The sequence below is a fragment of the Stegodyphus dumicola genome, chromosome 4 (genome assembly GCF_044657685.1).
Source record: "Stegodyphus dumicola isolate Sdum_Otavi_A_Nest chromosome 4, ASM4465768v1".
NCBI classification, from domain to species: domain Eukaryota; kingdom Metazoa; phylum Arthropoda; class Arachnida; order Araneae; family Eresidae; genus Stegodyphus; species Stegodyphus dumicola.
In genome coordinates, this window is record NC_140771.1 from 146,377,279 (window position 1) to 146,403,619 (window position 26,341).

Consider the following 26,341-nt stretch of genomic DNA (forward strand, 5'->3'; position numbering starts at 1 on the left):
ATAATTAAATATATCCTTAATAATGGGTAGCTGTTATGTCACAAAACACTCATAAGAATTTTGTTTTGGTTTTATGTGACCCCGCTCTTCAGTAACCAGGCTAGATTTTATAAGGATTTTTTAAATTCATTGTTATTTCTGTGTTTTTTCCCTTGCATTTTGGGGGGGGGCAGGAGGTTAACATTTTGGACCTGCCTTCTACAGAATAGCGAGCAGCAGACTGTAAAGTTCATGAAAATTGCACAGTAAAAGACATTGTGGAACAGTGTGACATCACTTAGATTCATATTCAAGTGAATTTATGCAATATCCATTTCATAAAGAATGTGACAGTATTTTTGTTACTTTATAGTCCATTAGGGGTTTTTTTACTGCCAGAATGATTGGCACTAGTTTCAATGAATTTCTTCATCAGATAATCTCAAAGATTGAGCTTGTAATTATTTAAATTTTAATATGTTATATTTGTAATTTGCATATATTGGTTTTCTAATTAAAGAGCGAGCCATCTGTGAATATCTAACTGAATAAAGAGTCATCTGATAATCTAAATAAAGGGTGATTTATGATGATCTAACTAAATGAACAGCAGTGTTTTCCTTAAAACTTCCACAAAAGTCATTGGTGCAATTTTGGCAGGATCTCCATCAGCTTTTATTAATAAAATGCAAAAGTATCTGAGAAACTTTCTACCCAAATTTGCTTTGAAACTGTTGTTGGCATTTTTGATTTGAAGCTATTTTTAGCCCCTTCAAATTTAGATACATTTTGCAAAAAGTAAAAAATTCAAACCTAATAAGTTATTTCTCTGGGTCTTAAAGCAAAATCTGATCATATTTCTCTTCTTTCTCTTTATGTGATTATTTAATGTGTAAATAACATTATATGGGTTTTATTTAAAAATTAATAATTCAAGCTTTTAATTTTATTATGTAAAATGTTTTAATGGTTGATTATTTTTGTTAATCAATCTGTTTTTCTATTTTTAGTTTAATTTTCTTACAATCTGTCCCTGCTGTTTTATTAATGTATTTTCAGTGCACACATAAACTGGATATATTTATAATTATTTGTTGTAATGTAAGACTTTTGTGGTAACAATTTAAAAAGAATTAAAAAATTGATCTGTTTATATTTGATGTGTATTTCCCCCTTCCATTGTAGTACGGATAAAAAATTCAGTGTCCACTTAATTTTGCCAAGGAAAGACATTGGGTTTGAGAACAATATTCAAGCTGGTAAGTAACTAAATATGTTTGTGCTTGTATTTATTTACATGTGATGATTTGCTTTGAAAGTTCTGGTTGTTTCAGTAGTACATAAAAAAATTACTTTTCTTCAAAATTAAAAGTTGATTATTTTGAAAAGTAGGTATCATTTATATCGGTGACCTTATTTTAATGTTTAGGTAGAGCTCAGATCCTGCCTTTGTTGACTGCATTTGAAGCAGTGTACTAGTTATCATTTATCTAGGCATTTGCTTTCTAATGAAAGCATGCCTTGAAAATTTTACTGAGCAACTAAAAATCATGGCAATTAGTCAGTCTGGATTATGCAGCAGATAAAGCAAAATTTCCCAGCTCAATTTCAGTAACTTCTAGCTTATCACTGCATTCACATACTATATTATAAGAATCAAATAGCTATGTGCTCTAAATGCATCTCAATAGTCTGCCAATATGATGTAATTGCTAAAGTATCATATGGCACAATTTTAATCCAGGAGTATGGACATGGAAGGAGAAAATTGGATTAAAATTTTGCTGTATGAGTTTTAGTAAGTTTATTTTTTTCCCCAATTCTTTAAGTCTGATTTATAAGTTTACCTCATTTGATTGTTTTTTATTTTTTCTTATTTGATTTAGTGTTTTGCATATTTAATTTAATACTTGCTTGAGCTTAGTTTTTTAATTTTATTCAATTTTAGTATCAATTTATTTAAATGTTTCAGGCTTTACTATTGGTTAGCTTGTAAGGATTATGTTAATTTTATTAACAGTTAAATTTTGAATTAAACTTCTTTCCTGTCAAATTCTTAACTTCAACTTAACTACTTCCGGCCAGACATAGTTTTAGAATCACGTCTGAATACATTATGAGGAGGAGCGGTATTTAAACACGTAGTTCTACTTGCTGAGTTAGAGAGAATCAGAGTTTCTGATTAGTGCGCGTACGCCTTTTTGGCTACTCTCTCTCAAAGCTGTTATTATGCTCGGTCGTACTTAGGCCCTTGATAGCTTTGCAGTCATCTCGTGTTTAAGGAGCCAACTCCGTTATAACTTTGATAGCTTCAGGTATATCTCTTTAGATTAGTTTTAGTTTACTTCTTAGCCTCTTAAGTTAAAGCCCAAGTGTCGGCTTTTATTGTACACTCCAAGATGGAGTTCTGTTAAATCTTATTTGAATAATAAAGGGTTATTTACCCTTCCATCTTGTTATTTCTTGTCACACGAGCTCAAGCGATTATTCACTTACTAGTTCTTAAGATTCTTCATGTTCAACTGTAACATAGCATTTACAAAGTAAGGAACTCTAAAGTTAAATTAATTAAAGTTAAATTGATTCTGATTTTTCATTTTTTTATCATGTTTTCAGCCATTAATAGTTTCAAAAATTTACACCTGAAATGCCAGAAATTTCTGAATGATTTTAACTTTTTACTTTTTTAAAGTGCGAGTGTAAAAAAACTATTTCCAATTTCTTTCAGATTAAATATAATGACAAGTCTTCTAGTCGTGTCTAAAAATTCTCTTAAATTGCAAACTAGCCTTTCTTCAGTCCATCATAAGAGTCATATGTTAACAGTTATCCAAATTGAATTTGAGCTGTATAAGCTTTGTCTGGAACTTGCTAATTTGCATCTAGAATTGGTTGACATTGATCAAAGATTCTCGTCTACAACTGTGAAGGCAATTAACCATCATAAAAGGGCCCTTGCATTTAAATTCCCAAACCTCTTTCTTTTACAGTCTTCCAATTTAAATATTTCAAAAATCTTCCCATTGCAAACAGTAAGTCAACATTTCTAATGTTAGTTCGTCAGAGGAATAAAAGAGAATTCTGGAATATAATCTTAATTTCCCACTAACCTCAAAACCTTCGATTCCAAAGACTTTAGTTCCTATGAAAAAAAGCTTTCGAATTCAGTAAAGTTTCAGATATGCAGAAATGCATCTTATCTCCCAAAATGTGAAATTTAACTGCAAACCTTTGAATCCTAATCTAAACATGAGAGAAAAAGCTGCATAGTGCTAAATTCATTCTAACCCATACATTATAACTTTAAATACCAGCAAGGATGGCCAGATAGTCATCATGGACAAAAATACATATAGTGATGGTGTTGCTAAAGTATTAAACGTTGGTCCATATAATCTGATCCTTAAAGATCCTTTACTTCAGACCTCTCCAAAATAAAAACTGCAATTAAATCTTCACAAATCTTTCTGATGCAATTAAAAAAATCACTTAGCCCATCTGTGGTAAATGTTGTTTCAAATTAAGCGCTGGCTCATACCCATTAGCTAAATATTTAGTTTCTAAATTTTCAACTTTTTTAACAATTTTTAGTTAATAACTCTTACACTATAAAAAATTCAATACAATGTATTAAAAAAGTAAAAAGCATTTTTCTGTAGAAATTTCATCATGGTTTCTTTTGATGTAAAATCATTAGTAGCCAATGTTCCAGTGAAAGGTTCACTTAACCATCCAGAATTTAGATTTTGAGAATTTCATTTCTTCTGTATCAAAACTGATGAGTTAATTTCCCTAACTGAAAATCTGTCTGAAACACACTTATTTTGTTTTCCAAAGTAAGTATTACAACCAAACTTAGAAATTAGTCATGGGAAGCCCTCTTAGTCCTACCTTGCTGATATCTGTACGCACTATTTGAAATTTTAAACTTTTCTGTATTGTTCCGCTATGTTGACAATATATTGCCATGTTTGACAGTATAAAATGTGATTTTAATAATATTCTTTCTATAATGAATTCCATTGATTCTGCTATTCAATTCACTTTTGAACCTGAGATATCCAATTCACTTCCATTCCTCAACATCTTGATCAAATGCAACATATCCAACTTTATTACGACTGATTATCATAAATCTTTATCTGTTTGCTTTCCACCCCATTCCATGTCATTCGACTAAAGAAGTTAACTTTACTTTCCGTGCACTTCAGGTTTGCTTCTCCATGTCAGCTCTTGATCAAGAACTGAAATACTTCAAAGCAGTTGCTACTGACAGAGACTTTTCACCTAAAATTGACCAACTGGCTAAAAAATTCTCGTCTCAACATATTCAAAAAGTGTCCATTTGTGTTAGAATTCTGTTATCATTCCTTTCTTTCCATCGATTAGCTACAAAATTGCATATATTTTACAAAAATTCAGCTTTCAGGTCATTTTCTCTTCTGTCAATAAAATTCATAGTTCCATACTAAGGACCACATACCAGATATAAACTCTTGAATTATATGCAGGCTTCCTTGCCAGTATGGTTTAATTTACAATAGTCAAACAAAGAAAGCCTTAAATTTCATGCTAAGGAACATAAGGTAATGTTAGGGAAAAAGAAATTCATAAATCGTCTGTTGGTCAAGAAATCACATTTTCCATTTTTCTGCAGCCAAAATTAATTAGAAAACATCTTCCGTTCGCTCCATATTCGTGTTTATTCCTTCATATTCGTGTTTATTATGATCTTAATTCCAATCCATCTTTACCTTCAGCTTTTAAGGAAATTATTTCACAAATGTTTTAATTTTTCATCAACAGATGGTGCCAGTAGCTTAATTTGCTCTCATTCTTATTGCCTTATCATTGGCTTCTCTTTCTTCATTTGCACCTCTGCAGTTGAATACGAAGGTTGTATATTTAAACCTTTGAAACTAGTTTTGCAAATTTATCAATGTTACACTGATCCTTGTTGCTTTAATTTCTCCAATAAATTTTATATATGGTGACAACATTATATTAAAGAGTGCCAGAGATGCCTTCTGCTTGAGGCATGGAAATATTTTCTTCTTGATGCTGGTCTCGTTTTAATCAGCATCCTTAATTTTTTGCTTTAAAAAACTGTAGGGCAGTATTTATAAATTACTTGTGGAAAACATATTTTGTACCTTGTAACGTTTTGATTTCTGATCAGTACATTTTAAACTTCAAAGATTTCTGAAATTTTTAAAGTTAAAAAATTCTAGCCAAAAAAGAAAATGATGCTCTCACATAATGATGCAGTTGAATTAGATGTTTCAGAATCATACAAATATATCACACTTACTTAAAACTGCATGTCTTTAAATATATAAAATTTAATAATATAATATATTATCATGTGATATGTAATATGCATTCTTAAGTTGTGGCTTGCAAACTGTAAGCAATATATTGGTCTGTTAAATGCAACTCATATTGTAACAATCAATTATTCTATTTTCGAAATGTAGTTATTATTTAAAAAAAATTCAAGCTACAATATTTTTTAAAAATTATTAATTTAATTTTTTTAATTATATATTGCATATAGTGATTTTAAATCACTTTCAAACTGCACATCATTTACTAGTCTTTAAAATAATAAACAAAGGCCATATAACTCAATTTCCATAAAACATTACTTCTCGTGGTAATGCTCGTTTAATAATAGGTAGCAACTTTTGGGACAGAAAAGAGTCAAATAAAATTAAGTAAGATTTGAGGTAGATCATTAATGCAACATCTAAAAAAGTGAGCACATTTCAGTATACTCTTATATTTTCAATATTCAACTTTTCTTCTTTCGTTTTTTTTTCTCTTAAATAGCCTCCAGATCCATAAATTTATTGACTAGTATTGCATAGTTATATCTTTGTGTAGCTAGTGTTGTTATAGGTGTTTTCTCAACATGCCTAGGTTTTCTGCATGCAACAGACAGTATTTCTCAAATTTTGAAATCTGATCTTAAATTCTTTGCACAAGGCAGTTAAATAATTAAGAATGAATCAAAGTTATTTGCAAATACATTTAGATACATTGATGATATTATAACTTTCAATAATAGTTATGCTTTTGAACAATTCAAAATTTACCCAGATAATTTAACACTTAATATGACTCAGGGTTCGTAGCGGTCCTTATAAGTGCTTATAAGTCCTTATATTTGAAAATAAAATATAAAGGCCCTTATAGGTGCTTACTTTTTCTTTAAAGTCCTTATTTTTTTGTTTTTAGTGCTTCTTCTTTTTTTTTTTTTTCTTTTTTTTTTTTATGAACGCGTTATTTTACCCCATACCAAAGCCGAAACTAAATAAACAACTTTTCTTCCTAATATGGAATGTCAGATGGTGAGTCATACTCCCGGAAATAGCTTTTCCCCATTTCTCTGCATTAACATAACCTTTTGTGTGCACAAAGAGTACAGACAGGTGCCCGTCGTTCTATTGGTCAAAGAATTGCAAAAGCAGTAGAAAATTCCGCTACATTCGGCATTCTTTTCCTCCCACCCAAATACTACACACGTTTGAATTTCTATCAAGATCTTAAAAATTTGCATTCTCGTTCTGCTTGGTCAGTTCATATTCGTGTTTATTATGATCGTTATGCTTATATTATGAGCATATGTATGAATGTTTATAATAGCATAGTTGCAGTAACTGCTGAAGTATAGTAAACTTCCAAAAATGGTTGTGTTTTAACACAGGTTAGCTTTCTAAGGAATAATATTCGGAATGGCTTAAATAAAGGGAAAGTAATCGAATAGTCAAAATAATTTCATTTTTTTGGCCAATACATTATATAGTAAGAAGGTTGGGAGGTCTCCCCTTTCTCCGCAAAATCTTGAATATTGAAACTGTTACAGTTCACTGCAAAACAAGCAACAGACTTTTTTTTTGGTTACTTTCCAATCTGGATTGAATAGGACTAAAAGTTCTGCGGTCTACCAACCCAAGCGAAGAATGATTCTATTCCGGAAATTTAACGCCGTCTGTTGAAAATTAGAATGAAAAACACCCCAGTTATTTAGTTCTTTATTCTCCCAATACCGGCAGTTGTTGATTCCGATTGCGTAATATCACGTAGGGAAGAATTAAGGCGCACGTATTGCGCAATAACGTTTGCGATATTTTGCAGAGATAATGAATTTTGATGTTCAGTCCGAGATTTGTTTATGAACACTTACTTACTAACTGAAAGCGTTTTACTGTGCTTACTAAGCAGAATATTTTTTAGTTCCGTTGGTTTATTTTTATATGATGCACATATTGAAATGTCAAAAGCATTTATTAGCGGAAAAATCTAAAGAGCGGCTACAGTCTACCCCCCTCCGCTCCTTCAAGTTACGCTCGACTGTCAGAATATTCGCCAATTCCAAGTATGCGAGTTATTTAAGCTTTTACTGTTAAAGATGGCTGCATGAAGCAAATATCTGTCTTCTGATTTCAGAAATGTTTCTCATTTTTACTTAAATTACTTTGCTTGCAATTTCTGTTAAGAGAAAACTGATATACAATGAAAATTTAGAAAATGTTCAGAATTTAGATTTAAATTATTTAAATATCAATATGAGTGGAAAAATAAATTGTATTTATTGTTAGGTTCCAAACAAATACAATAAACATGCCTTATTATTATTTATTTTCTCTATTTTGAACTGAAATTTCATCATTAAATCTTGTAATATAGTTTAGTTCTTCATAGTTTTTTTTTTTTTTCTGTCATTGTAAACTAGTTCTGTAAATTGAACTATTATTTAAAATTTAAAAAAAAAAAAAAGTAATTATTTTCCATGGTTGAGGTAATGCTTATTCTTTCTTAATAAGTACTTCATTTCTGATATTTTAAATTACAATTCTAATTTTTAAGGTTATGCAGTTGTGTATGATGTAATTAGACAGGTGCTTATTTTTTTTCTTAAAATGTGCTTGTAAAGTGGTTATAGGTGCTTATTTTTTTAACTAAAATGTGGCTATGAACCCTGTAACTAATACGAATCAAGATAATATTGAATACCTAGACCTGCTCATAATTAAACACAACAAAATTAAATCATATGCCGAAAGGAGGACATTCCAGTTTGAAAGTAAACTAATTAATTGGAACTCTAATATCTCTAAAAAAGTAATAGGTAACACTTTTCATAGCCAAATAATTAGAATTAAAAATATATGTGCTGAAATAAAAGATTTAAAGAAAGAAATAATAAAACTAATTAATGTTCAAGTTAATAACCAGGTCCCAAAACATTTTATTAAATTGTATATTAAAAAGGCAGGCATTAACTTTTCTTTTTAATTTTTTAACTCTTTATGGTATGATAATAGTATTACCTTAAACCTTAACTGGAGGGTAATGGAGGATTTTGAAGAGTTAAGGGATTACTTGTAAATATACTTTTGTAAAAATGTATATTTTTTCAATACTGGATTCTTTCCTTTTACTAATGAAGGGCCAACTCTTTTTCAAAATTCTCAATTATAATCTGAATTAAGTGAAGATTTTTATCTATTTTTCCCAATTTCCTTACCTTTGGCCAGTATTTAATTAAAGTTTTGATTGAACTTGTAACTTCAGTTTTAAATATGCAGTATAGTACAAAAAATTTCTTACAATATTTCAATTTGTAATTTTGTAATTCAATTAAAATATTCAAGTTTTTATTCAAAACGATTTTTTTCAAAAAATTTTACACCTTTAAGGCTGCTATCACACGTCAGTTTGTTTCGAAAGAACAACTGTTTGGAACAATTTTTCTGCTTTGTCACAACAGCCAATCACCACAGATCGCTTTGGGATTAACACAGGGAAAACTGGTTCTCCATTGCAAACAAGATAACAGCGTTCGGCGCTGATAGCTGATTGGTTGAAAACGAACAACTTGCAACTTTTTTCGAAAGGAAGGAAAAAGTCGCACGTCTTTCTTTCAATAGTAAAACAGACATAAAAATTGTCCGAAACAGTTGTTCATGTGAAACAAACGCCGTGTGATATGGGCTTAATAGTTTGCAACATCTATTTTCACAAACAGTAGCAGTTCATATTTTTTACTTCTTACATTTTCACATGACTCAAAGTTAGCAACATTTTTGCACACAAAGCAAGCATATTACATTTTACATTTTTAAAATTTACAGCATAGGTTTTTACAATAGCTCTCACAGGTAGCAGCTTTCCACTCAACATTACATAGTATTAGAGCCATCTGTTTTTACAGTTAGCAGTAACAAACTACTCAACTGAACTAGTTAGCAAATGCTTGTACAACTCAATAACTCAAATATGTAGATCTAGGTAAGTTAAATTAAATCTTGCTATTTACTAGCCTTTTTATTGTTATTTTTTTTATTTTTATTTTTATATTTTGATAGTTGTATATAGTTTATTTTAGGTTTACATGCATAATTCGTGTTGGGGAAGTTTCCAATAGGCACTTACATCGATCACATTTGGCAGCAATAAACATTCTGAAATCAGCCCAAGTACAAAGAAATTACCACCTAATACATGTTCACAACTGCCACTTTGCCGAAAAGAGGCAATGTAGTTTGAGATTCTAAATTAGTTTGGTTTTCTACTCTTAATTGACTTATTGACTTTTAATTAATTTTAACTCCAGTCATTTACTTGCTATTTGATCAAAAATCCACTGTTTAATTTCTTTTTTAGTAATTCACAACATTTGGTTTTACTTTTGGTTTTAAATTTTACTTTTACCCTTGCCTATATGATGATGAAACCCGAATTGAGTAATTGAAGAGTTAGGTTTAGGTGCAAATTCCCCTTGGTAAGTCTGTCTCCTGTCTGCTCAATAATTATTCACTTATGCGATTTTATGGAATAATAAATTTAATTTTTTGGAATAATATATTTTTTCATGGCTTTAGATACGTACAATTAATTTACATATGCTCTTAGAATTTAAATGATATTGTAAGTTAGTTCGCAGCAATAATAATAATTATTATTTTTATTTTTATTTCTTTACAATTTCTTAATTAAATTTTAATTTTATATTTGCTTTATACAAATAGAATATTTGTTAAATTCAAAATGGTAATTATTACAGTCAAAAGTCATTAATCCGGACTCGTCGGGACTTCGCCGATTCCGGATTATCGATTTTTCGGGATTATAGATCATCAGGTTAAATCTCGTAAGATGGCATGCAGAAATTCTAAAATTAAAAATATGAAACCATAATTTATGAAATAAAGAACAATTATGATCTAAAGGGTATCAAAATTTACAAAACAAAAGCTTAATATTTATTTGTTTACTTTATTAAACATTTCTTTCAATGTAAATTGTTTAAGTTGCTTCGTTTTATGTGATAATACTTTCTCTTTAATTCTATAAACAGACATAATTTCTTGTTCAGTTACAAAGTTCCGCTGTTCAAGTCCCGTAATTGCTGTATCGAGAATACCGACTAACTTGTCAATCGAAATTTTTTCGTTTTCACTAACCTCTCTGTCACATTCTTCATGTCTTTATCCATTTTTTGCAGCAATTCCACTTTTTGTTTGATGAACATCGAAACATACTTTCGTTTTGTACGATCCTTTGGGAGCTCCAGAATCGGAAAATCTGTTTGACATAATCGAAAGCTCAAGTTTACTTTTATAGTATTGCTCTTACAGTCTTCAAAAAATAATAAGTCGGATCCAATTTGAAAATTAAGGAACAATTCAATCATCAATATTAACTGAAATCGATAATTACATAATTTTAATTTATACCGTCCGTTATACATAAAACGCACATGCGAAAACGTATTCTTTGCTTGCGCACACTCATGTGCGCAGTCGTAAAAGGTCTTACGCGCACGCGTAAACGCCTATGCATATGTGTCAACGCGGCGCATGCGCAGAAAGTTTTTAGCTTTGAGGTCCGGATTATAGATCATTCCGGATTATGTGTGTCTGAATTAATGACTTTTGACTGTATGTAGTTTTCTAGAGAGATAATCTTTGTTTGCTAGAACTGTAAATGGCATCCATTTGTGGCCACAAATAAAAATTTATGGTGTCACTAGTGGCCTATGGGCTGATTGGTCATCACATTAGCTGTATGTGAAAAATTAAAACAAATGCAAAAATCTGATAAGTTGCTAGTATATTATAAAACAAATTTGGTATCTCAGATTGCAATTTCTCTGTATTGAGCATTATCATCGCTTCTCTTTCCAAAAGAGTCATGTGGTCTAGCTAATCTGTTTTTAAAATTACTTTTGTTATTTTTCACTCAAATGAAATTTTTAAAATTTTATTTTAAAGTCTGTTACTGCTTTTTGTATCTATGAATCAACTGTTAAAATCAATAGAAGCAAATTTAGATTAAAAAATGACGGTTTTCTACCTGAAAAATTAAAGTTCAGTCATCTCTGTTACACATCATGATCACAAACTGCATCAAAAATACAACCTCTGTTATATATTAATGACAATAAAATTATTTAACAGACCATATTTCAAATTGATGTGTCTTAGGGACCCATCATGAATATGCAACAAGAATGATGTGCTTACGTTTGTAAATACTCACAATAACTCAAAATATATGGCAAATATATGGAAAAGAGAAAGTCAAGGGTTTAACTCATCAATTCTAATGAGAATGCACTAGCAAAGTAAAGCACTGCGGATTTACATAATTTCTGAGTAAGCTATTCATATGAATTGAAATAATTCTTGCATTTAATCTTGTGTTCCAAATTAAGATTTAACTTGAAATTAATGTAGATAATTACTGAGAGAATTAGATTTTTGTAGCATAGTTTACGTGAGATGAGATCACTAGGGTTTACATGATATCAACCAGCGAATCAGGATTTTGAACCATGAAAGCATATTAAATTCTTAAATTATTTTGTAAAAAAGTCTTTTTACAAATTTATTGTCTTTATTTATTGGCTTTTTACAAAATTTTAAATGATATTAAAATGTTTGTGCCTTCAAAATAAAATATTCTTAGAACTAACATTTGTTATGTGTATACTGTATGTAGTCGCCAATAAAATCTGCTTGGCGAGATTTGCGCCGGCAAAACGGAAAAGTACCATTGGTGGATATATTACAAAATAGATTCCTTTATTGTTTAAAACTATTTTAAAGAGACTGTTTCATTAAGCTTATATGTTTAAGAGTAATATCTTGCTTACTTTTAGCATATTAATTTTAAATTTGATGTTAGTTTTTATGTTCCCCAAAATAACTAAATAACTAAAAAATAAGAAAAAGCAAAATTAACCAATGAATGCTATAAATTGTTAGTTTAAAATTTGATGTTTAAAATGTAGGTTAAATGCATTATCCCAAAGTGGTTTAAACTATTTGCGAGCATATTGATTTCTGATTAGAAACAGCAAAATAAGAATGTTCTTGAAGTAACCAATGATAAAATTTTAGAAATATTTTATATTTAAATTGATATCATGAATATTTATGTAGAAAATAATACTCAGGAACAAATTGGATGTATTCAAACAACTTGAAAATCTCTTGAATATTGTTGCAAAAATTAATAAATTTGTGTGAAAGATAATTTTATATGGTGCTGTTTCTGTCATAAATAATTAATAATAATACAGTATGTTAGACATTTTTATAAATAAGTATATGCAAACAATTTAATTTTCTTTGTACTTGAAGTGTTATTTATTCGTGAAATGAAGTAGTGTGAAAATATCGTAAATTTCATGAAATGAACTCTGTGTGCAAAAAATGTATTATTATGGAAAAAATTTAAAAGAGTACTTTAACACATTCAAAGTATGTGTTATATTATTATTAGGTCTTTTTGTTAAGTTACTGCTATCTAAAATCTATAAAAAAGTTGATGACAATGCCATTGCTGATAATATGTGGCCATCTGCTGAGGATCTTTGCAGTATGATTGTAGAAGTGAATGAAGGAAAGCAGAAAATCTTCTGTGATGAAGGTATTTTATTATTTTGTGAAAAGTGTTAATGGAATTTAAATGTTTATCACAGTCTGATGAATTAAATCTTGGAGCATGTTAGTAATCTTTGTTTATAAAGCAGGAAGTTAAAACCTTAGTTGTCTCTTAAGTAACAATCTCATTTAACACGAGGTAAAAAATAATTTTAGTGTAAATATTTCATATGGCAGTTACAACAACTGCCATTTAAAATTGCAAACTTTAATGATGTTAATGGTTTTTAAGTAATCACTATTAAGGTTTTATTTTATTGAAATTGTTTGTGACTAGTGACTTATTTTTGGCAGTTAAAAGCTTTTGGTATTTATTTTTGATGTTTAGACTCCCCTCACGAAACAGGGAGTGGATTTTTGAGAACATCTGAGCAAAAATGAGGCTTCGATTTACTTGGTCAGTGTTCCCCAAACTGATGCTTTTGGTGGACTGGGAAAAGCATTTGCAATGTGAAAGAGCTCTTAAGGTACCTGGTGGCTGCAGGAGGTTTTGTTTTCTGAGTGTGAAAATGAAGAAATATTTGTGTCTTTGCTTCACTTTTGCTTTGTGAATATTGCAAGTGATGGAAAAATGAGTTTTCAAACGATGGGGTGTCGAGTGAAATCTTTTGGGTGGCAATTAAAAGGGCAGCAGTGACCTTATCTCTGTGTTCTCAGAAGTTAGCAAGATCGAATTTTTGTTTCTAATGTGTTTCATTGACTCAGTGTCAGGTGTCCAGCTAATGTTTTTGTAGCAGCTCTATTTGTATTTGTTGGGGGGGGGACTGAAAGTAAAGAAAGAAAAAAAAAAGTGAAAATTCTTGTTGGTCAAACTTAATTTTATGTTTAATTTTCATCCTGTAGGACTTTTGTAGGTGAAGACATTGAGTCTTCTTTCATACTTGTACAGGTTTAAAATCAGTTTGAAGTTTGGTCTGAAGTCATCAAGTAAGAAAAGGAAGAATCTAGGGCCAGCTCATTTATAAGTGGGCTGGGGCCGCATCCTCCCCGACTGGTGGTTGCTTGGAACACGTACCTAAGGAGCGGAACTGGTATTCTCGTGTGATGGGCCATAACTGGTTAGAGGCCCCCAAGAATTTGCGTAAAATCTGGGCAACTTCAAGAGAAGAAAAATGTGCTAGTGTAAATAACTAGAGCCTTATCTTGTGTTCCTGATGAAAGTGTAATTTATTGTGAGATGATTTAGTAATTTATTTTGAGATGCAAAGTGAAATTTATTGTGAGATGATTAATTTTAGAGCACTATACTGGAGTGAACTCAGATTTGAATGCGAGCCATTTAATATTTTTGATCAGTGTCTGGCACCTTGTGTTCCTGACAAAAGTGTGATTTAGTGCAAGATGATTTTGCACAGGCTTTTCACGATACATGCACCTGAAACTGGTGTGAACTCAATGTTGAAATCAAACCATTTTATATCCTTGATCAGCTTAGCTCATTTTTGGTTTTGGTGGAGATTCCTCAGTGGTCAACCGAAATAAGCAGGATGATCTGTTGGACTATTAAAACTTCTTAATCTACAGGCAATCCCCAGAATTGGAAGTTTGATGTATGGACTTACCTGTGAGTGTTGATTTTACTTCTTTCTTGTCTTCTGTATATTAATGGTTGTAGGTATTTTGGAAAATTAGTAATTAATGTTCATCTCATTGGTTGTTCAAACATAATTTTCTATAGTGAATGATGCCTTTTCTTTTGAAAACTTCTTGGTAAAGTGCAGAATCGCCAGTTATTTGTTTGGCGCTTTTTACAAGGGTCAAAACAATTGTATTTTTGTCAATTTTCTTTTACTTTTTAAGTGAAAATAGGTCGACGTGTACATAAATAAAGTCAAGGATGTGCACAGTGCCATTTGTTTGCAATACTGGGATTTTTTTTTAAGTGAAAACAGGTCGATGTGTGCATGGATACTACTGAGTATGTGCAATTCTTAAAAATGCATTCTTAAAACAATTCCCAAGTTGTTAAATCCATAGGATATCAAAAAAGGATTTAAAATCAAACAAGGATTTAAAAATTAAACCAGTATTTCAATGGTGTCTTAAGAAATATAGAACTATATAAACGTATGCAATTTGAAATCAGCATGTACGCTAGACTTGGCATGCTGTTAAATGGGCACGTTTGCTAGATTTGGCGCTTTTGCGTAAACATTTTTGCTGCAATTTTTTACGGTCCTCAAATAGGGAATAGTACCATTTATTCTAGGAACTTGACATAAAAATGTTAAGTTTAATTATTGTAAAACCAAATTTCTATGCAAAATGCTAAAAGAAGAAGAAAATGCATGGGGAATGCAGTGCTAGTAGATGGTGTCATAATATTAATGAACTGTTTTTATTCAAAACAGTATATAATTTAATTGTACATAATTTGAAATGTGTAAACACTGTTAAGTAAGAAGGGCCTCATGTCGTAAATTGGTTCAGCAGCTCCAGAATCTCATTTGTCACTGCTATTAGATTTATGTATTCCTGAGCAGAGGAGTTCATGTCCGTGAAATGGTGTAACAAACAACTTAATATACGTGAAAGCGCTGCAGCTGATGGGAACAATTACATGTGATGCAATAATAATAATAAGGATAATAATTCTTAAAATTATTTTTAAGAAATGTCAGTGAGTATTATTGTTATTATTATATACTGTGTTCTTTATTTTTACATTTGCATTTCATGAGCTTGACGAAATTATAGCTGAGATCTTGGTGCAAATCTAAAATCGCCAAATGGGCGCTTTAAAAAAGAAGTACCTTAATTTCTTATGAAACATTTTAGCTATATATTTAAGTGATCAGTAAATCTACCAGTGCTGATGGGATAATCTCACCTTGCAATTCTTCTGTTTTTAACATAAATTTATTTAGTAGAAAATTGCAAAATGTTTTTAATTTCCTAATATAATGAAACAATTCGGAAAACTAACACTTATTTTTAAATGTTTAAATGTAAAGTTAGCAGATGCAGATATCTGAATAGAAAAGAGGGGGGAAAATCTTTACGGCCTCCTTCCCCCCCTTTTTTTTTAAATAGTGAGCTTTCTCTTTTTTTTTTTTTTTTTTCATGTTTCTGAATAATGTTATATGTTATTTTTAAGCTTTATGTATAATTTGTTAATTAGGTGTGTACAGCAAAAACAGAAATTTCCGTATGTATTTGTCTACTAAGTATGGAAAAAGAGCTCCTTTAGTTCTTTCTGCTCACAATCAGTATCGACCATCTGTTAAAGTAAAGTTGAAAGATATAGATGAAATAATTTTTTATGACTCTCTCGTTACATATTACAGGTAATTTTTTCTTTATGTTTATCCTTGTTAAAACTAGTTAATACAAAGGCCAAAATCTGAATGCCCTAATGTGACATGATCTATAATCTAGACCTCCGTATTACAGGCAATATTTTTAATATGCTTTATGTTTGCACATTTGATATTTTTTCGTAATAAAATGTGGCAAGTCCCAGTACTTAATTTCACTTCAGCACTAAATAAAATACCTGCATCCTGAAGAAACAATAATTTATTAGCATGTATGATCAAATTTGACTTCATAGCTGCCTTTTCACTTGACAAATGTCTCAGAATGAAACATTCTACATGGAAACATCAATGATTTTATTCCAAATGAATAATTTATATCTGATTGCAGCATGGTAAATTATTATTTTATCAGTTTTTGTTTTTATCACCATATAAATATCAACACTCGGCAGCTTGAGAAGTGATTAACACGGTGATGTCCAAAAAAAGAAAAGAAAAGAAAAAGTAGTTAAATACCAAAGGACATTGAAACATTTTAAGTTGACATTACTCGTGGCGATGATACAGACTTCAGCTAATTCTGCTGCATTATCGAGTGTGTTGAGTTAAAAAAATCTTTCCATATGCAGAAAAAATGTTCTGTAAATGATACTCATAGGCCAAAAGATTACATTTAATATTGTTGAATTGAGAATAATGATTTGTTATTCATGTAAGCCCAGAGCTGGTGTGACCGCACTGATAGCAGAAATTTAGGAGAGGGAAGCAAAATTTTTAGAATTTAGAGAGGTGCTTAAATAAAGAAACAATCTAACTGGGAATTCTCAAAATATTACTACAAAATACAAAATTTCTTTACAAGGGAAACATTTTTCAACAATATAACTGGGAATTCTCAAAATATTACTACAAAATACAAAATTTCTTTACAAGGGAAACATTTTTCAATTACTGTAAGTTTATCTTGTGAAGAACGAATATTTAAGTTTTAGTCTTCAGACTTATCAAAGCTTTTTGCTTTTTGTACACTCCATTTTACCATCATTCGATGCTCTTATCACAGTTCTACAGAGTAGAATTCATTAATTCAAGTTTTACAATTACTGTTCAGTGATCTGTTTAAAGACATTTTATCAAAGTTGTAAAACCAACCTTTGTTTTGTGTTTCAATTCTATATATATCATGTGATTTATGGTAAAATAGAAAATCAGAAGAAAAATGGAAGATTGGGCAACAGGAGCTGCAGCATATGTTTGTGCTCCGGGGATTTTGAACTTCGATCCCCGGAAATTCCGGGGATCGTCGTTCAAAAAAAAGTAGGAATAATAATGAATTATTTATTTTGATCTGGGTAATTTTGTTTGCTTTGAAAGCAGAAAATGCAAGGTCAGTGTGTGTGGTGAAAACTTTTCCTTTCTTTCTTCAAAGGCAGTGATAATGCGTGAAAAGGGGGAAAAAACTTCTTTTTTGTTCTTTCCTTATTGCAAGTTATGACTCATTCCCCCGGTTCTCGGACATTCTCTTCTGGATTCTTTTCGGCAAGTAGGCGCGGCAGAAAAAAAAGGGAGAGACTTCGTTCGACCAAATGTGCGATCACGTGACTCTGGGTTCAAAGGTCTTATCTCTCCTGGCGTGGCGCCAATAAGTAGAGAAGGGGGATTTTTCGCCGTATTAGCTATTTGTCATTGATCGCTTCTCAACTTTTTTTTCTCCGCTGTGTAAAATTTTCGTTTCATTTATTGATGCACGTCTAAATTTTTCTTTTCGTTTATTGAAATATTTTTTTATTTATGTACGCAAGAGAATTTCACTATGAAATCTCTCAATATAAATAGTGATATTATACAATTAGAAGAAGGTGTCCGGAATGCATTTAGGTGGAATTGGATTGAACGGAGAGATGGTAATGGGGATACCATTGGCACATGGTGCAAGAAAATAAATGTTGCTGGACAAGCATATTGTGTTTTTTGTAACTCACTGCTGAAGTATGGTGGGGAAGGATTCAGGCTTTCACAAATCATTCTAAAACTGTGATACACATAAAATATTCAAAGTGCATTAGACATTCAATGACTTTAAGTAATTATGCTAATTAAAAAAATACTGATGACTTACTGGAGACTGATGCTCGGCCATTGGATATAATGACAAGAAAAGCACGCCAAGAGGTATTAATAACTTCGTTTATCGCCAAGAATTCTCTATCTTTCAATTTAGCTCCCAATTTAATTGAACTCTGCAAACAGTTGAGCCGCGATCAGACGGCACTACACTCGTTGGAAATGTCCAGGACTACTGCATGTTATAAGATGAAATATGTGCTGGCAAAAACTATTAAGGAAAATATCATTAAAACTTTAAAGGAGACTCCATTTTCTCTAAATTTGGATGAAAGTACTAGCAATGCTCAAGAAAGTATACTGGCAATATTGGTGCAGTTTTATGACAACAATCAAAATGAAGTTGTAGTTCATCATTTTGCATCTCTAAAGATGGAATCTTGCAATTCAGAAGCTGTTTTTAAAGCAGTTGTTAATACTATTGAAGATAATAATATTCCATGGGCAAACTTAATTAGTGTATTAATGGACTCATGTAACACCATGCGTGGAAAAAAAAAAGGGTGTTGAAACCAGACTACGATCAAACAAAGCACCCCACTTATATTGATGGTGACACATGTCACACAGCTAATAACTGTGCAAAAAAATTTGCTTCATATTTTGATAGATACTTAGAAGATTTGTTTGATGACATCTATTTTGATATGAAAAGCTGCAGTAACAGAGAAATTTTTTTCAAAATCTGTGAATCCCTTGCCATTAAAAAACTTAAGCCCTTGAAGAGACCAGACCATAGGTGGGTGTACATTTTATGTGTTTTAGAAAGAATCAAAGATCTGTGGGATGCTCTTATTGCATTTTATTTTCACTACTTGGATAAAACTGATAAAGGGGATTATTTTTCTTATGTTGAAACTGTATACAATAAAAGAAATATTTCTGCAGCTCAGAAAAAAATTGTTGAAGGGGTGTATTCTTGCTTGCATTCCCAACAACTCGCAAAGGATGCTTTAGCTCGGAAAAAAAGAATACTAAATGGGTTATTTGTTATGCAAAACAAAACTTTATTGTATATGGCATTATATTCAGCAGTATTACCAGAGTTCAACACATATATTAAATTATTTGAAAAAAAAAAAAAAAAAAACAATGTTTCATTTAATACATTCCAGTATTTATAAATTGATGGCAACATTTTTCTCTTTTTTTATGAAGCCAGAAAATATAGAGTGCACATCTTATAATGATTTATTAAAGGTTGATGTCACAAATCCAGAATTCCCTCTACCTAGCAAAGTAATATTTACTGGTGCAGAAGCTTCCACTCTCCTGAAGAAATTATCAAAAAATCATCCAATAGCAAAAGAATTCCAAATTTCTCTGATGAAAGCTTATACTAATATAGCACAGCATATGAAACAGAAATTACCCCTTAAAAATTCATATGTAATTAGTTTTACAGCATTAGATCCAGAGCTAAGAGGTAAAACCAGTACAATATTAGCTTTTGAAAAATTATCATCTTTTATGTCCCATATTTTTAGTGATAATGAAAAGTGAAAAGTAGAAGCTGAAATAAGGTTATACCAGAGTGATATTGATATCACCAAAGAAATGCTCTACACATCTGATGAAAGTGGAAATCAAGTCAAGTGTACAATTGATAAATATTGGTCTAAAGTTTTTAATTTAAAAGATGATTTCACAAATGATTATAAGTATCCTACATTGTCTAAATTGGTCAAAGCCTGCCTTAGCTGCTTCCATGGCCCATTAGTGGAAAGTGCATTCAACTTAATGGATACACTCGTCACTGACTATAGAACCTCTCTTAAGATTGATTCCCTAGATGCAGAGCAGACTATTAAATACGATTTAATGGCTTCTAAAGAAACCTCATGTGAAAAATATGGATAAAAAAATCCAATGACTGATCCAATTCACAAAGATCTCTTACTGAATATGAACAGAACTTGGAAAACATATCAAGAGGATTAAAAACATGTATTTCAGATAAGTCACCTATAAAAGTGTCTGAAAAACCTTCTACATTAGCAGAAAAGCAAACTGCTTCTACCTCTGCATGTGCAGTTCTCGAGAAAATTTCTTCAACTGTAAATGAGGAAAATAAAAGTCAACCTTCCTGCAATTATGAAGTTCACCATTAAAGAAAGACAAGCCCACAAACATCAGAAAATAAAAAAAAGCAGCAGAAATTAGATAATTTTTTTTAAAGAATTAATTCAGGTAATTTAAAATATTTACATAAAATGTAGTAGTTTATATGTTTGAAAATGTATGGTTATTAATTTTGCAAAAAAATTAATTCATTGAACTTTTATAATTAGGTCATTCAATACTTCATAATTGTAATTTTTCATTTCTCTCCCCCCCCTTCTCGAAACTCCAAAATGTTGGTAGTAAGTCCGTAAAAGTTTCAGGGGATTTTTTGGGGTCCCACAAACACCCCTGAATAGTGGAAGAACTTTCAAGGGAAGACACAAATAAGTTTTATTTCCACATAAGAAGCTACTTCTGCTGAGTATGGGATTATATACTACATAAATTTCCAGTCAGCAATGCAGTGATTTTATGTACTAAAGTTGCAGATGTTTCTGCTTTAGCAAATATATCTTTTGCTGATATTAGATATTTTTTAATAGATTTCCAGTTTTACTTCATTTAGTTATGCAAGACGATGATATTGATGCTGCTTAGTCACAGTTTTGGAGTTTGCAATTAGGCAACTTAAATAAAGTTATAATATTAGCTAGGATTGACATCCAGTGGAGTTTAATTGGAGAACTGATAGGTGCTGATGGAATTTTAAAATATAGTAAAGTGTCTAGAATAATGTTGGCCATCCCAACAATTCATAGTAAGGCAGAGCGAGGGGGAATTTTCAGTCTTGTTACTAAAATAAGGACTAAATTTAGATCTAATATTAATAATGACAGATTAGAAAACTTATTAGCAAAAGCAGGTCTGCATGTCAATTGCTATGAACAAAATTATGAAGTTTCTGAAAGTAAAATCTGTCATTGTTCATAGTATTTGTATGAAAACTGAATAAAGTATTATTTTTCTGTTAAAAACTACAAATAATAAAAGTGTGTGCATGTTTTTTTAACCAAACGTCATTGTCAACTATGCCTACAATGAGCTCAGGAACATCGATACTGGATCATGGATAATTGGAAGACAGTTACCTGGTTGGATGAATCACGATTTTTCATTCATCATGTTGATGGTCATGTCAGTGTATGCCATCCATCAGGCAAACAATTGTCCCCCCCTCTTTCCCCGTACAGCAGATCATACACAGACTGGTGGTGGCAGTATTATGCTTTGGAGGACATTCTCATGGGCGGCTTTGGGACCCTTAGTTGTAATAAAACAGACAATGAAAACTGCAAACTATATGAACATAATTGCGGATCAGTTGCACTCTTACATGGCATTTGTCCTCCCAACTGGAAATAGAATCTTCCAGCAGGACAACGCCCCGTGTCACAAGGCTTGAATTCTGTCAGAGTGGTTCAAGAAGCATAAGGATGAATTCCAATCGATGTCCTGGCCATGTAACTTGTCATATCTTAACCCGATACAACATATTTGGGATGTTATGAACTAGAAGCTCAGAGCTCAAACATCACCGTGTTGGAATATCTCAACTTTGCGTTACCTCTGCTTAGACATTTGGTACAACAAGTCTCTAGCCATCTACTAAGAACTGATACCATAGGCCAAAGTTCACGTAATGTGTTATTGAGTAAGTGATCATAATATTTTGGCTCTTCAGTGTATATGAACTTGATATATTGAAGGCTTGCATAATAAAGTATTGAACTACTGTAGTTTGAGATAAGACAATTTTCGGGTTTAACCCTTTGCGGCTATACATTAAGGTCGGAATTTCAAAAAAAAAAAAAAAAAAAAGTTGTATGCGCTCTACTTAGTTCTAAAGGAGTATACAGGTAAAATTTTGTAAAAATTGCACTTACCGTTTTAATTCGGTGGGTGTTCCATGAGGTGGAACACTGCGCCGCCAGAGCTTTTAAAAGTGCGACTAAGCGAGCATTGCAGTGAAGCACGAAAATTTGTAGAAGTATTTGTATAAGAATGAACAAATTCTGTATTATGGCTGTATACATGGTTTCCTGGATATACACAATATTCTTGAATATATATGGATAAATGAGATAAATATCTATACACAAGTTCTATATACAAAAATATTTACAAATTTTCCTATTTCTTAGCTTCGTGAAATTGTTCAAAGCAAGTCACACCTTTTTGATGGAAGCACAAACCAACTACGGTTAAAATAATTAACTACGATTAATATTAACAATAAAGAAAAATAAGCCTATAATATATACATACACGAAAAATATCTACAGAATTATTGAATGAGACTAAAAAGCGACGGCAAAAAATTCGCGCAGGTCTAAGTAAAGATGAGTCAAGCTACTAATAAAATTCCCGCCTAAAAACTACTCCCAAAAAATTCGAGATGCCAATATTAGGGCATTCGTAACACAAAACACACCTCGACCCTCAATACTGCTTTGTTTGAATTCATTCCCCCCCCACCCCGAAAAAAAGACAGAAACAGAAAACTTAAACAACGGAAATTCTCTCCTAAGCACAGATGTTCTGATTCGTAACAGCATGAAATCGCAAAAGGCGCAGTGTTCCCGCTAATGGAACACGCGAGTTTTTTCAATGATTCTGCGTATGGTTTTTGTATGAAAGATTTAAAAAAAATGTAGAAAAAATAATTTGGAGTACAGCCAGCAAAATTATGCCTAATTTTTTTTCCAAATAAAATTTTTTATATCATTAAAAAAATAGAGAAAATTACTTGAAAAAAAGTGGATTTTAATAACACATAATAAATGAAAATTCTGTGTCTCCTTGTGATATGCTGCTATCTACTGTTTAAAAAGAAAAGTTCAAAGTATATTATAAAGGCATTTTTATTTATTTACGGTTGAATTTAAAGGTTTCAGAAGCGATTCAATTTGGGTGTGCCATGTAGTGGAACACTGAGCAACAAAGGGTTAAAAGATAAGATCTAAGAAAAATTGTATTATGTTGTTTTTAATTATGAAGTTGAACATGTAAAATCAGTATAGCTTTTAAAAGGGTAGTTAATGGGGAGGGTGCTACATACTAAGTTGTTAACCGTTTTATGGTTGCAAGATTAAGCAATTCTCTCTTCCCAAATATGGGGAATGTTTGTCAGTTATATAAATTTGTCATGCCAGCTATGTTTGTTTGCACTCACTGCGGTGCGTAAGTAGACTGCAGGCTGAGCTTGTTGATGACTATTGAAAGATTAAAAAAATTAATTCTCCTTTGCGCTGTACTTTCCTGATATTAAGTATCAGCTAGATATTTTTGTTGTTGTTGCAAATTTTTAATTTATAAAAATTCACTTAACTGAGAATTAATATTTCTTTATTAGGGACGGCAGATCTACAAAGAATTTTATAAATTATAAAACTAAATATTCACCTATAATCCAGTTACAAAATGGGTTATCTGTAAAAAAGAATAATAATGCTTGTGGTGAGTAACACTTAATTTATCTAATTTTTCTTGCTACACTAATAGAAAATTTTTGTGTAAAATAATTTCATAGCATTTACATTATTTCTCTTTTGACAATCAATTTATATTCTAATTTTGCTTACTTGAATACTAAAATGCTTTATAATATGGTGGGAATATAATGTGTCCCATTAAGATGCTGATACTCTGCAAAACCAGATTCCTTACTCGGGGCCCGACTTAGTGTAATTGAGGCCTGGGGTGAATGCTTAAATTAAATAATGTTTTTCCCATTATAATGTGACTAGTGCCAGTGTCAGCACAGAAAATACCAGTAGATCCGTTGATTTTTACCCTTAAAAGAGTCAACAATATATGTAAGTTTATAGCTTTGTAATTGGGTGATTCTTTATTTAAAGAAGGAGAGCATGTTGGGCACTTAGCCCTAATGATGCCTGATTTTCCACAATCTTAGCAACTAACAGTTGGTCAATCTTCTGTCACGTTGCTGAATATTTAACAATATGATGGTTATTTTTATAATTTTTGGGACCATCACATTGAAAAAGTTTTGATGCTTCCTTTCTGACATTTGTACTCCTCGTGTTTTTAGCTTTTCTTCTTCATATAAATCAGCAAGTTGGTCAGTGTACTCCGTCTAGTGATCCACAAAATACTCTCTATAATTTGGAAGGGATAATTTTTTAATTTGATCTGATATCATCAAATCATTTAACTTCTTAAAAGTTTTGACTTTTAATTCTTTGATCAGCCATCAAAGAAATTTCTCAAATTGAAGTAAAAATCTCGCCATGTACTATCAGTACTTTTGCGATGTTGCTAAAATAACTCGGAACATTTCAGCACTTAATTTGAAGCGCTTTAAGAGGATTTATTTCATTTCCTCATAAGCTTGGGCATCACCAGCAGGTTCTTTTGCAATTAGTTTTGCTGTGTCATTAGGTAACAAGCCTAAGAGATTCCTTAGGGTACATTCAAAATCTTTAATTGTCTTTCGAATAAAGTGAGAAAAAGGCTCATGTCACTAGTTTTTGGATTAAAGTGAGTAATTGAAGTTTTTAGTTCTAACTTAGTCATATCCATTTTTGTGAATGGCAAAGCAAGTATGGAATTATAACTAGCATCTGAACCAGCCGTTTGTATTTTCAATTTTTTAAGCTCATACTTGCATTCTTCTGTCTCTTCCCTTTCATCGTATTCGCGTTCCTCTCGCTCTTTTCTTTTGTTAAACTAATGTTCCTCTACTTCTTTTCATTTTGTAATTATGTTAAAAAAAATGTCTTTTGCGAAATCTTCAGTATATACCTTACTTGTTAAAATGGCATCCTTAACCTGCCTTTACATTTTTGCCAGATATTTTTTGAGCACTTACATACATGTATGGCTATATTAAAAAGAAGATTTTCTAAATTAGTGTTGCTGTTAAAATCATAGATTTATAACATAAATGTTCTGTTATGCTAATAATCAGAAAGATAATTGCTGACATTGTGTTTGCTGACATTCTTAAAAAGTCTATAGGTACATTATTTGTGTATTTTAATTTTGAAAGAAAATTTCTGTATGAGTTTCATTTTTTCCCCTTTAGGTAGTTCAGGATGCAGTTCGCCTTTTCCAGAGGTTGATAATTTTGTGCTAACATTAATTAGAGATAATTTTATGGTTGGCTTTATTCGAAAGTGGACTTTTATTAGTAAAGAGCAATTGTTAATATATGATATAGGAAACTATCGCTTCTGTTGGAATATTGAACGACACCACAAAAGTAACAATATAATGTAAGTATCATCAAAAATTAAAATATTTTATTTTATCAAAATATTTATTAAAATATTTTATTTAATTTATTATATATTAAAATATTTTATCCTACAACATTTAAAGAAATTAATCTCTATCTGATTTCATTCAGTTTTATGACCTTAAATACAATTTCTACACTATATTATTATTAAATAAAATGATAAACTTCTGGCTTGACACCTTACCTTCATTTAAACTTTTTAAGAGAGGGAATATAGATAATATGGAAAAGCTATTGCTGTGTGCCGATTTTTAGTGTAGATAACTCCAAATTAAGACACTTGCCTTTCTGAATATATTTTTCTAAGCACTTGCGTGTCACTACTATTGCATTTCCTATATTGTGGTATAAGAACTTTACGAGCAGGGTAGCTTTGATAACAGGCTAATAACTGAAAGAGGGTGAATGCTAAAAGCAAATTAAAAAAAAAAGTACAGGTTTAGAAACAAAGATTAAATCAACTATTTTTTTTTCCATTCATAACCAAAACTCCCTACATTTACATAACAGAGATATTTATGACTGTTATTTTTAATTGTGAGCTCAGAGTTTTAGAGCTATAGACTGAAAATAAATATGAAAAGGTTGAGTTTCTTCTGGAAGAAACTGGAAAAAATGAAAAATTTTGTAGTAGTGAAAGGGTATTATAATAAAAGAACATAATACTAGATGTTTAACTAATTAAAAAATAG

General features: G+C 31.0%; 1 protein-coding gene across 5 annotated transcripts in view; it reads left to right on the forward strand.

The window, feature by feature from the left end:
• Positions 1-26,341, forward strand: part of LOC118199375 (DNA-directed primase/polymerase protein-like) — a 79,835-nt gene that overhangs the window by 43,841 nt on the left and 9,653 nt on the right. For 4 of the 5 annotated variants that reach the window (XM_085815590.1, XM_085815588.1, XM_035371220.2 and 1 more), the window contains 5 exons: positions 1,165-1,238; positions 12,778-12,924; positions 16,060-16,225; positions 23,739-23,842; positions 25,434-25,623. In XM_085815590.1, the coding sequence (XP_085671716.1) occupies positions 1,165-1,238; positions 12,778-12,924; positions 16,060-16,225; positions 23,739-23,842; positions 25,434-25,623 (681 nt within the window). The remainder of the gene's footprint in view (positions 1-1,164; positions 1,239-12,777; positions 12,925-16,059; positions 16,226-23,738; positions 23,843-25,433; positions 25,624-26,341) is intronic. The other variant, XM_085815589.1, reaches the window with a different exon arrangement.